Raw genomic sequence first — 13,594 nt, forward strand, 5'->3', positions numbered from 1 at the left:
GGCATCAGTTAGATCCACTGTCATTAAATTATTAGTTAGATATATCAGGTCCACATTGGAGAGACTGAGACCCTTTAAGCTGCTTGCACCCTGTGCTCTCACACTGCTGTATTTCATTGTATTTTACATGTAACAAAAACAACAACAAAATAATTTTAAAAAAATCAGAACTTCCCTAAAACCACAATGATTTGATTTACTTCTATATACTTACATGTAACGTTTAAATCGAGAAAGCTAAGCTTTTATTGTGATAGTCCACACCGGAAGCCTGTGTCGTGTTCCGTCACACTTGACGCTGGTCCCCTGCAGTGAAGGGGGGGTAGAAGTCTCGATCGGAGGCTCGCCACCTGGCGATGCGAGTTTTCTCGGAGTTGTGAGGCGTCTCCAGGTGTTAGTCCGAACCCGCCGCTGTCCCACCAGCACTAGTCCGGGTTTTTTCCTCTTCCCCTTTCCACACAGAGATTTTACTGAAACCTTTATGCGTGACTGTCCGTGGTGAGAACGGGATGCCTGCTCCGTGAAACGGCGACGGACGGATGGATGGATGTGTCCATTCATTCTAGGGCGCACTGGAATAATACAGTGAACTGACAGAGGATCAGTGTTCTGCTCTGCTCTTTTCTCTGGAGTTCATCCTGTGTGTTTTTCTTTTTTTATCATCTCTGGAATAGTTACTATTACTGGTGGGGACGTGGAACATTTATTCCCGGGGCTTTGAGCACATGCTGTGTGTCTGGTGTGGAAAATACCTGGTGGAAGGTGTACAGCGGGATCCGGTCTGGGAGGACAGGACATCTGCAACTGATAAAGCTCCAGTTCTTCTTCTTCTTCTTATTTTATCTTTTTTTCCCTCATCTGTGCGTAATGTATGTGGAATGAAAGGATGGATATTATCTGGGAAATACTGATCATTCTTCAAGCCAATTTTATTGTCTGCATATCAGGTGAGTTATGGGCGTTGTTTCGGGCAGGTGCATCAGAGGAATTATCTTTAAGCTTTTCCTAAAACCCGCGGGCTGTGGGTGGGCTTTGGTTTGTGTCAAATATATTTTTTTAAAAAGCACAAATCCACACGGAATGCTCCGCGGGACGCGCTCCGGCAGGTGGAGGGGAAACAGCGGAATGTTCCCCACGCAGTGTTCCTGCCGTGATATATCCCTGTTGTTTGAAGCTTTAGTTACCTGTGGGTCTCTCAGCGTGTGTGTGGCAGTGTGTGTGACTCAGGATGGGCATCGTGTCGCCTCCAGAAGTGGATGCGCAGGCTTCTGACGCACGCATTACATGGGTGGGTTCCTTTCATATAAACCACAATGAACATTATGGAATTTAAACCCCCCCCCCCCCCCCCCCCCCCCCCCCCCCCCGTGTCCTCTCCGTCACTGTGAAGTCTCCGGGTTCTTAGTTAGTGTGAAATAAAGCAGGTGGTGCGCGCCCGGTGAGCGCACGGCGCTCTGCGGCGGGAGGAGCGGATGCGGCGGCGTGGGTCAGGCGCTGTGTGCGCTGTATGGAGGAGGTGCGCGGAATATGTCCTCACCGCACTGTGTTCTGCTGGACAGCCTGACTTTACTCTGTCCTGCCGTCAGTTCACAGGCTCCACTTCTGACTGTTGTGTTTAAACTAATTGTTGAAACAATTTCACCGCATTTCACGGCAAAGCATGAAAATTTGTCCTGAGAATAAAAAAAATCAGAACAAGCTTTTTAGAGACAGGAGAAGCTCTTTCTGGACACAAGTAGAAGAGTTGAAAGTGCAGTAGTACTAGTGTAGAAATACAACCCACAAATGACTCTTGCAAGTGAATCCAATCCTCGCTGATGTCGGAAAACCAGGCTCTCCTCTTTCTCTGTGCCTCAGCCCTCAGGTTGTCAGTAAGGAGCAGACCCTAAGAGCCCTGGTCTACCCAAACCCTCTAGTTTTGACTGGTTTGACCATAAGAATGTTTTAATTCAGGTCGGCCAACCAGCAGCAAGATAATCCCTCTGTCCTTTTTTTTTTTTTAAAAAACATTGTTAAATAAATAAAATCCAACCCAGGCAACACCCAACACATAGATCGTTAATATAAGCAGGAAATTCCTGTAGCACCATTTATCTACAGACAGTTCACCCTTTGTTTCCCCTTCATCCAGTTAGAACCACCTTTTATTGTAATGCACATCAAATCCTAATTTGTTTTAGCCAATGAAAATGCACTGTTTAAAATACTGAAGATTGTATTGAATATATTGATGGCTTGAACAGCAAAGTGACAGACTGAAGGACGACACAATGCACAAGACCACAGCACGGACTTGTGGTGCAGTGGTTAACACTGTCGCAGCACAGCAGCAAGGCTCTGGGTTCTGACCTGCTGGGGTCGGGGTCCTTCAGTGCGTGTTCTGCCTGTGCCTGTGTGGGTTTCCACAGTCCAGCGACATGCAGGTTAACTGGTGACACTGCATTGTGAATGTGAGCATGAATGATTGATTGATTAAGCCTCCACCCTGTGGTAGACATGGCAACCTGTCCTGGGTGTACCCAGCCTCTTGGCTCTAGCCCCCCCGCCCCAAGTCCTCAAGGATAAGATGGAGGATGGAGGTCAGTTTACTCATTCATGAAGAGTTCTTACTTAGTACTGGCTGTGAGGATTTAACTTTTAGAACTTTTTCAAAGTCAATAATGACGTGTCAAGCTCAAGATCCTGGGGAACCTTTATCTCTGCTCTGAATCCGGTTCCACCAGGCTGCTAAAGCATCAGCTTGGTTCCATTTTTGGTGAGGAACCTGTGTGCAGCCTTATTGTGCTAACCATTGAGTTGTCATGTGGCCTTCATACACGCAACTCTGAGTGCTCAACCTTACAAAATACTGGTATGTCTGCTGACCTTTAGGCCGGTGTGTCATATGTAGTGGAGACGGTTGCAAAAGGCTGCAGTTGCAGCCAGTCTTATTCCTCCAATCAGAAACATGCATCCACCAGGAAGACAGGTTAGCATCGATCAGTATCAAGGTCATCTGTCATGGCTGACAGGGTGAGACAGTTGCAACAAGTTATAACTGTCCCCAAGCTAATCAGCCAAATCAGCACAGACCACACAACAGTGTTTTTCAAAATTCTCAGTTCAAAATAGACAAATATGCAGCTAATTTAGCAGAATAGATGGAAAAATACTTTTTTTACTTAAAAGACATTTGTTTGTTTTTCACAATTATTTGTGTTAGCTTCCTGTGGCTTCTATTTTCTCTTCCATTTACAATAAGCAATAAAATAAATAAATTGTGCCTATTTTGACCCAATAGCTTCTATTTTCTACACGAAACTAAACTCTGAGAAATATTACTAAATAGATAAATAATACTATATTATAAATATATACTATACATTATTGTAAAACTGCATATTTTCAGAACGCTGTACTCACTAAATTAGTTAGTAAAATTTCCTGTATTTTTAACCCTATAATGCCAAATGCATCAAATTTGATACAAGCATTTCTGAGACCTATTGCATCACCTTATGGTAAAAACTTCACTCAAAACCCTCTTGTATCCAATCTGATACTTGTCTTCCAACCCCTGGTGGAAACCTTTATCACTACAACAATTCAAACAATGCAAATAATTTGTAATTTTTTTTTTTCAAATTTTGTGAAAGGGCCAAATAAAGGTTCCAGATTCAAGAAATCAGAATTTTCTGTCCATTATTTCTGGGGTCAGGCATTACAGGGTTAATATGTTGCAACTGTCCCTGATCCATGTTGCAACTGTCCTCAGGGTTGGAGTCGGTTGCAACATCTGAATTCTTCTTTTCAAATAAATATTGTGAATATTTCATATGCAATGATCTTTAAATGCTGTGGTTAATTAGCAGACAGGTGTAAGTTTAACTTATAGAAGTTTGGTTGGTCTGGTCTAGATAGTCTCTGAGTAACTGAGAGAAATGTAGAAAGTGTTGCAACTGTCCCCAGTCTCCCCTCATTTGCTGTGTGAGTCTCATTTGACAGTGAAAATGATCCTTTAATGATTCTTGGATTGTGAAAGTTGGAGCATTTTCATACATTTTTTAATTTTTTTTTAATTTTACAAATATCTGATGGAATGAAGCTCATTTATCAGCCAATAGTCATCATGTAGCCTGGTGTCAGGTTAAACTACATGCATTAATGGAGACGATAATGTGACCAAACCAGATTACAGAGGCAGAGTATTATCTTGCACAGCTGAGCCTGGATTGTGGACATGAAAGTCTCCTTAGTGCCAAGAACTTTAATCTGTGATGTAATCAAGAGGCCAAGCCTGGCATCGCTCCAGTGACAGTGAACAGGAGCGTGACTCTATGGACACTGACACAAGAACCAGCTTCAATCAACATTTTACAGCAGGTATTTTCAAAGTGACACTTTCACCCCATGTCTTTGATCTTGAAACCAACAGACAGAACCACAACAGTGAAGTTGTGGGTCATAAAACCAAAACAAAGAGCTTAAAGACCCCATAGTGCTGAGGGGGACTGCTTAGTTGGGTAATAATTCTCTGTGAATACTACCAGCACCTCTCTCATGCACATTGCCATTTGATCCATTGTTAATATAAAAAAATATAAAAATTTTCTAATATAGCTCTATAGCTCTAATGAGCTACCAGGACTTTCATTGCCTGGGAATTGAACTACTTTGTATTGCTCCGGTATTGTAGCAACTTGAGGAAAAAAAACTGCCCGGTTGGAGCTGAGTATGTAAATTACGTGCTCAACATACCCAAAAGCTTCTGGCTCATTAGAGACCAGAGAGCTTCCCTTTTATTACCAGCCATGTCAGTGTGTGGCTGGTGTTGTTTTCACCCTGTGAGTCTGTGTGTGTGTGTGTGTGTGTGTGTGTGTGTGTGTGTGTGTGTGTGTGTCATCATGGCAAAATGTGGTCCTGAACACGATGATTGGTTTGAATTCCTCTCTTCATTTCATTTCCTGCATTCTGGTGAATTTTTATGCACTGGTTTGTGTCTCCTCTGTAAAGACAAAAACCCCAAGAACCAGGATCAGAAACAACTGAAAATGGATATAATACAGTGAAATATTGAAATTCAAATGTCCCACCCTGTGAACAATGCTGCGATCTTTTGACAGTATTTGGACAGCTAATGCTGGTTTAGCTTGTCTGCTGCTAACTTAGCTAGCTAGCAAGCTTTTATTTAACCCTAAGATTAGTTAGCAAATGAGTAAAAAGCATGTTAAAAAGTAAACAAAAAAAAGATGAATATTACCTAGTGGTTCACAACTTATTTGGTTTTGATGCTTTTTGAGAAAAAAATGTCTTGATACCAGACCTCCCCCTCCTCCTCCTCCTCTTTTCACCTTCTGGCTCCTCCATGGTCATCAAGCTGCTGAGGGGGAAAAAATAAAAATAAAATTAATACTATGATTTAAAAAAATATATATATTATTTTATTATTTATTATGATGATGTGATTTTGTTGGGTCAAACATGTTCTTTTACATAGAACATGCTACATTAGATGAATCTGTAGGCTGGAGCATCTCTGTATCACCATAATGCTTCACTTAAGGTCTGTTGTGACACATTTTACCTTAATTTTACCTTAATTGCATCTCTTGCAATTTGAATATTACATTGGCCTGTTGGTATTATTGCAATTTCAAGAATATTTCATTCAATTGTTCAGCCCTAGGAGACACTGTGTCAACGTATTAATGGGGACATATCACAGGTGTGTAGCTGAGATCAGAAGCGATCTCTGGTACTGTTCCAGTGAAAACTGTTGTCCACAGTAACCAGGACATTAGTTCTGGACTGAAATGTTCTTGTTGAACTTTTTGAATGTTTGTTTTTTTTGTTTGTTTTTTTAATACTCGCACAGCCACAAACAGAATTCACCTCCACAGTATGAGGTTGGAGGTATGTTGGAGCCAATTTTTATCGGGAGTCTCAAGTCTCAAGCCTCATGCTTTTTTTTTTTTCCTCTCTGCTTTTTAGCCAAATATTAGCAGAGCAGGAATTGTGTTTGTAATCCAGTTTCCATATGATTGTTCATAATTAATGTAAGTGAATGTTTCTGTAGGGTTCAGGAAGCACTGGGATTTAGAAAACATTATATGGGTCTTTTTTTTGGCTAAGTCCTTCTTGAAGCATGAGATAGAGGGGAGTAATTAAGTTAACTATGGTGTCATTTCATTATGGACTTCTTATTATAAACCATGGTTTCATGGTTACTCCACAATGGTGCTTTGATGTTACACAGGCTACATATAGCATGTTTGAAGTTGAACTTCCCCTCAGCCTCTGCATTAATCCATAACGCCTGCATCATCACATTCATGTGTGTTTATTTTACTGAGGAATCGTAAATATGAGCCGAGGGAACACACTGCGGATTCTCTCAGATGATCCTGAAAGACAATCTAATAATGGCAATGATGGAGGAAGCCTCATGTCTAATGCATGCTGATGGTTTTCCATATTTCTGCCTACATGGTATCCCACAGAAGCAGTATGTATATATATGATGAATATACAGCAGTGCAATGGCTGGTAATCAGGGACGGATTAACCCACTATGGTCCCCAGGGGCAAAAATTGGTTGTTGGGCCCCTATTGTCCCCCCTGTTTTTGCCGCTAATTATTCATTGCACAGGATTCATCACCTCCAAATAGCCCTTGTGCAAACTGTCATTTGTACGCGGCATCATTTAACAGCAATTACACATTATCATTTTTCATCTACGCTAACACCTGTGCCTAACATAACTTCATTGCAGAATATATGCGTGAATAAAAATATAAGAAACTTAAAACTATATTTGACAGGACTTGAAGTAATGATACAGAGCTTGACTTATAGAGTAGCTACACCCCAAAAACTTTTTGCTTTTTGTTTTATTGTTCTGAGTTGTACATTTCCATTTATCACTAATCACAGATAGAAGAAAATAGTACTCATGATTTGGCCAAAAGTTGAACATACTGCTGACGAGTATAACCTCAAAATCTATAGCTTGTTGCACCATCAAGTTAATGAACCAACCAGAAATTGATAGTTCTGTGATGCTTGTGCATAAGATACTCCATCTGGGGAAATAAGAGATACAGAGATACAGCTGTGTCCCAGTTCAGGGGCCACATCCTTCAGAGGCTGCATTTGAAGACTGATTACATCACAGTGGTGCAACTAGGCTGTCCCATTTTGAAGGCTCCTTCAAAATGCAGCCAAGAAATGTGTCCTTCTTTACCCGGGCTCCAACAGGCGGATCCTTCATGGCCCAACACGTGAAAATAATATGGCAGCAAACAACACTGACCAAGCCTGAGGTTTATATTTATAAATGAAAGTCAAGCCCTGACATCAAATCTGTCTTATAGGCTGAAAAGTGTCTGGCTATCTTTACATGGTTCGTGCTCTCAGTTGGTACCATCCACCTCCAGTGTCTTCACAACCCCATATTGTCAAATACATAAAGCCCAGGGAGGGTCCTAACAGAATCTTCATCTTCATCTTTAATGCCCTCAGTATTTTAGATACTATCCTTGATTTAGTGTTGGTCAGTGTTTCTTCAGAAATCTGGAAAAAATGTATTTACTACAAACCAACTGACATGGAGTGGCCCTGGGGCTCTTGGGGGCCAAGGCCAAGGGGAGTCTGGAGTCCTGGGGCAGTAGACTGCTTGATGTAAATTTGGACAAAATCAAATTATGTTTTTCAATTAAGTGCAATAATCAGCATAATTTAATCCTGGTTGAGAGTTTTGATGATCAGAGCCTCAGTTCTCTGTTTGTAGTTTGGGAAGAGATGTCTTTAATGGCCACAAGTATTGACTAAACTGTCTGCCATTATAAAAGTAATTGTGCTGCCTTTCGGCTGAATTTTTTGCTCTAATGACCAAATCAAAGATCAGAAATTCAGGCTAACCAGATACACAGAAGAGTCTTGCTGTTTCAGATATTCCAGAGGAAAAAAGAAAGAGTATTGATTTTTAGTGGACTCCAGTTGTGGCAAGATCTATAAAGACTTGTTGTAAGTTCTCGTACACAGTTTATTTCTTTTATGGCAAAAGGCCAGAACAGGAAAATATTGTTGTAGAACTATGTGTTGCTCAGACATTCAGAGGAGCGATTTCTACCCGTCTCCTTTTACAGTATCTTTTCTGCTGCAGTGTTCGTTTGCTTCCTCTACCCAGAAGTGCTCAAAAAGCCATTTCTAAACAGGATTTGACGTCCTGTGCCAGGTAAACAGTCCTGTCTGCTGTTCTCCATCTGTTCAGACACAGAAATGCCTTTCTTTTTACTTTTTCACTCCTCAGCTTTGACGTAACATGTTCTCAGCTGAAATTTTCCTTCCCCCACACTGCGACAGATTGGCATAAAGCGACTGATTCTTTTTTCTCCTCCTTTGCTCTATTTAAAGGTCCCATATTATAGAAAGTGGGATGTCCATGTCTTTTTTTATAAAGCAGGTCTAGGTTCTATATAAATACTGTGAAAGCCTTAGTCCACAAAGAAATGCACACAGCCTGTATTCAGACACTGAGCCTTGAAACAAGCCATCAGGACCTCTGTTACTTTGTGATGTCACAACAAAATAGTCATCAGCCTTAGCCATGCCCCTAGCACAGCCCATCTTCCAACCTTGCAGGATCTGGTGTCTACCTTATATTCTGTCAGCCTTTCTTCTGATTGGCTGATGGGCCCGTTGCGAGAGCTCCAGAGAGAAGCCTGAGAAAGGAGATGTAAAACTACACTGAGGTGGGTTTCGATACTTACACCAAAAACATAGTGTCTTTAGTGTATAATGTAGCATTTCCCAGTGTTTTGTTTGAAGTGTTCTCCATAAGAAGATATACTTGTGGTTTGAAGAGCCACAAACCATCTCAATGAAGTTTTACATCTCCTTTCTCAGGCTTCTCTCTGGAGCTCTAGTGACGAAGCCAGTCGGAGGACAGTCTCTGAGCCTCTCTACTGATCGGTTGGATGGTGGGTCTGAAGGTTGGACAGAGGGTCAGGGTGGGCGGGGCTTGGGGCATCCAGTATCTGGGGCAACTCCAGTTTTGCTCTGACAAAATTCTGAAGCGATAATAAATCAAGATGTTGGAGTTGAGTCAGACAAGTAAAGATTGTGTAAGTTTACTGAGTGTGTAAGAAGGGTCTAATAAAATCCCATTGGCAGTGTGTGTCACACTGTATGACATGAATTTGAAGCTACAATATAAATAGACAAAAGTATAGATATGAGAACAGGAACACATCACACATCATCTCATGTTTCGAAGCTTTCACAGTAGCTCTTTGCTTGTTTTCCTATTCTGATTTGTTGATTTGTAGGGTTGAAAACTTCTAATTTGAAGACTCCAAAATGCAACAGGAGAGAGACAGCATTCAGCTGCAGCTGGGTTTTATTGCCAAACTGACACACTTCTTTGACAGCCAAATATGAAAAACCATCTTACATTTCAGAGGTTCATGCTTTTATAACCTGACCAAAACAGGATAAGACTGGTCCTTGACAGTATCCCCATATCCTGTTTTCCACCATCACAACATGGGAGCTACACCGTGTCTCGGTTTAACCCTTCTCTTGGTGTCATTAATTTTACTCTTCTGGGAATCTTAGCAGTTTTCCAGTCACAGCATGTTCTTGGCAGTTATCAGAATTTCACAATAGCCAGAACACCACACCCCAGGTCATCAAAACCCAGGTCCCTTACATGACCCATACACACTAACATACATTAGTCTATTATAGTGTATACCAGCTTTCTACCAACTCTCCACCACAGTAGCAACAGTCACATTGTGAGAAGATTTCTGCCACTGCCTGAATTTTGTCTTCGGTCACCATGTTTCTCTCAGTTGTCAACTCTTGTCTCAAATATCCCAGACAGGCACAGTGTAACGGGCCTTTAGACTTTAAACTTCAAAACAAATCTCAGGTTTATAACCAGGTAACATCCCACAACATTTAAAAAAAAGTAAAAAAGCAAGAGGCAGACTTTGCTCAGCCTTGTACCTGGAGTGCTCATTGTCCTTAGGGAAATGCTTTGAGAGGACTCGGCCGCTGCTGTGCAATCAAATCCACAGACACAGCCTTGAACAGAAAATAATCACATTCATTCAGAATTTGAATAAATGCAGAGATCTGAAACACCTGAAGACAGTTTTGAGCAGCAGCAACAACACAAAGAAGAAAATGCTAATTAACAGAGTTCAAAATAACCTTTGACATGAATCTAATAAAGGTTTTATTCATTAAGGAGCCGCTAGCAGATATTTATAAGTTGCGCAAGTGGTAAAATATGACTTAATTTTCTGTATGTTCTCAGGAGGGAAGCTCTCTGTATACCTCTTAAATAATGACTGTGTGCAAAATACAAATTAATCATGCAGCTCTAAAACACAATGCAGTTTTCCCTGTATACAGATTTGATCAGATTTCTTGTTCTTCTGCTGAGCATAAACAGCAGTTTATCCTCTGTTCATATAACTGAAGGGTTCACCCAGGCACGATAAAGCAGACTCCTGAGCTGTCAGCTTTGGTGCTCCTTTAGCACAGCTGTTTTCATGTCAGCTGGGTGTCTGTCTGACAGCCTGTTAAGGAGCTGAGAATAAGACAGACAGTGTTTTCAGTTGTTAGACTCCTTCTCCTTCCTCCTTTCAACCAATCTGTGCATTTCTTTCGCGTCCTCTGGGGCTGGTGCTAAAATGGAATTTTAGCTTGCTGAACATGTTTGATGGAAATTGTGGAAAGTTTATAAAATTCAATATTGAATTCTTCCTGCAGAAGTTGCATTGGAATTGCAAAGGCGGTAATGAAATCCCCATCTCACACATTACTTGAAATTTTCAAAACAAGCTGTGCAAGCCAAGTGTTGGCTTCAAGGCAAAGTAATATCAGCACCTGATTGCTGCTGGGGACAGAGGCCCCATTAGTGGCCCTGCTTCCTCTGCTTAGCCACATTTTTGTGAGCAACTGTGACCACCGCAGATAATCACACGTTACCTTCAGAGAAGAACATGGCCTTGGGGAAGCTTAGAAATGTAAATGGGAAGATGAAATCACAGGGTAGGGCTTTTGGTGTATTTGTGACAATAACACGTGTCTCCACCAGCTGGCCATATGCCACCAAGCAAAGATCCATGTTTCCAGGGACGCTTGCAATCACCCCCTCCTCATGTATCTCATGTTGCAAACCCCAACAGCACATGGTGCCTGCACTGTACTACTGTTCAAATCTGGACCCACCCACTGCTGTCTGTCCTGCTGCCCTTGTGCAACTAAGTTATTTTCAAATCTCAGATGAGATGAGGTAAAGACATAAGAGTTAGCTGGGCTTCGATATGGCATCCAGTCTGGAATCTTCTTGTTGAACCGCAATCATTTCAAATCCCATATTGAATCCACTTCAGCTTCAGCTTTCAACAGTTTTAGTTAACTTAAGTTATGCATAGCTTAAAACTCAAAAATTCAATTGACTTCTGCAATCTGGTTTTGCAAACTGAGAGGACAGAAACATTTGTTTTAAGGTGTCGCCTTATTAATGTTCACAAACTGTACCCACAAACGGAGAGGAACTGCATCAAATGTGTATCAGTCACATTGAAATACAAGCTGTAGCTGACTTACTTTAATGCACTTTTCAGAAGCTACACTGACACCACTGTTAACTACTGAACTCTTGTTTCACCTTAACTTTCTTCATAAATAAATGTAGATGTCTGCTGCTCGTGAGGTCTCAGCAATTTTTTTTTTCCAGCAAATGACAAACTGCTTGACATTTAGTCTGTGTGTACAGTAAATATGTCTGCATGCAACCTTCACTTCACCCCTGGCAGTTTTGGCTCATTGCGAGAAAAATTACAGCATTGTCTGTTTGTTCTGATGCACAAATGCACTGTAGCTAAGTATGTTTACATCTCTCTGAAACCTCTGACCTCATGTGGCCATGCTAATAATGACTGCCCTCCATTGGAAGCAAATGTGGAGGAAGCATAATGGTGTTATAGAGCAGCATAACCTTTTATGGAAGCAATTGGAGGTTTGCACCTTGGCCCCTACCAACAGATAATGTTGAGTTTGTTCAGCTATTTTTTAACAGTCTTTACCTAAACCAAGTAGATTAGCAGTTTGAGTGGTGGATCACACTACATGTAAAGTGACAGGTGTAGCTAGAATTACCGCCCAACTCTGCAGTTCCACCTTAACTCTGAGGCTTTTTATGTCTTCCAGTTTATTTTGGTTTTCTAACCCACAACTTTTACTGTTTTGGTTCAGGCTTGGTCACCAACCTGTCATCAACCACCTCCAACAAGCACCTGTTTTCAGTGGAAAAAGCTCTGATAAATCCTCTGTACGCTACCTACCAGCACCAAACTGCAGTTAGCTGTTAGCAAAGTTAGCAACTAGGTGCACATAATGAGGCACTTAGCAGCTAGTGCCAGATATTTTTCGGTTCAGATCAAAACAGACCGAGACAGAGAGTGAAAATTGGACTGAAAACATGACTCCAAGTGAGTGCTGATGCTGGTGCTCACATGTTAATAGGCAACTGTTATCCTTATAAACCTTGTTAAGGTGCTAAGATCTCAATGTTGCAACTTGTTAAGACAAAAAAATACTTTACTCAAGTAAGTTTAGTCATTCAAACTAAGCCAAATATTATATTTGTCTAATATAAAATGTCATATTGAACTATAGAAGGCAGTGATAAACAAATCTATTGTTCATTTAGATACTGTATGAGGAGGTGAGAGTAGACAGTACACAGCAATAAATAATCAGATGATATCAAAATTAGGATTTGCTTTTAGGGTTAAGGATTAGGGTTCATTTCAAGGTCAAGGAATGAATGGTAATTCAGTGTTGTAGTTAGTGGGAATTTAATTAAACCTGAAGCCAGAACAAAAACCGGCAGTGAGGCATCCTTGTATTACTGTGGCCTACGTCTCTGGAACAGACTTCCTGAAGACCTGAGGGCAGCAGCAAGCTCAAGACCTACCTTTTTAGTCTGGCTTTTAATTTAATATAATTTATTTATTTACCTTTTTATTTATACATTTTAGTTTGCTTTACTACTTGGTGTATTGTTTCATTATATTTTTATTTTCTCCATTGTTTTTCCTTTTAATACCCTACTTTTTACCTCTGGTTTTACTCACTTCAACACATCTCCTATCCTTTAGTGTTTTAATATCTTTTTTTCCACTCCCCACTTTTCTATTATTGTCTTATTTTGCTATTCTGAAATTTAAATTTTTATCTTGCCTCTGGTGTTTCCTCATTGCAAATTTATGAGGCTTATGATACAGTTTCCTCAGTTCCAGTTTTTATCGAGTCCTTTTGTATTATATAATATGGTCATTGTAGGGGTGGAGGGAGTGGTGTCATTTTGTAAAGCACTTTATGTTACATTGTGAGTATGAAAAGCGCTACACAAATAAGGTTGATTGATTGATTGTATAGATAATGAGTCCTCACAATTACAGAAGTCCTCAAAAGTGCATGCAAGTGTGTGTGTGTGTGTGTGTGTGTGTGTGTGTGTGTGTGTGTGTGTGTGTGTGTGTGTGTGTGAGAATGACCACCTTGCTGGTCCCTAGGCAGCTATAGCTCATC

General features: G+C 40.8%; 1 protein-coding gene across 1 annotated transcript in view; it reads left to right on the forward strand.

Moving 5' to 3' along the window:
- The first annotated feature begins 275 nt into the window (after window positions 1-275).
- The window catches only part of ca10a (carbonic anhydrase Xa), a 242,498-nt gene continuing 229,179 nt past the window's right edge, over window positions 276-13,594 (forward strand). Inside the window, exon 1 of the mRNA XM_071463557.1 lies at window positions 276-947. Within this exon, the coding sequence (XP_071319658.1) occupies window positions 872-947 (76 nt within the window). The 5' untranslated portion in view covers window positions 276-871. The remainder of the gene's footprint in view (window positions 948-13,594) is intronic.

Source organism: Trachinotus anak, unplaced genomic scaffold (assembly GCF_046630095.1).
Source record: "Trachinotus anak isolate AG129_WGS33_773 ecotype Australia unplaced genomic scaffold, CSIRO_AGI_Tana_v1 ptg000025l, whole genome shotgun sequence".
NCBI lineage: Eukaryota > Metazoa > Chordata > Actinopteri > Carangiformes > Carangidae > Trachinotus > Trachinotus anak.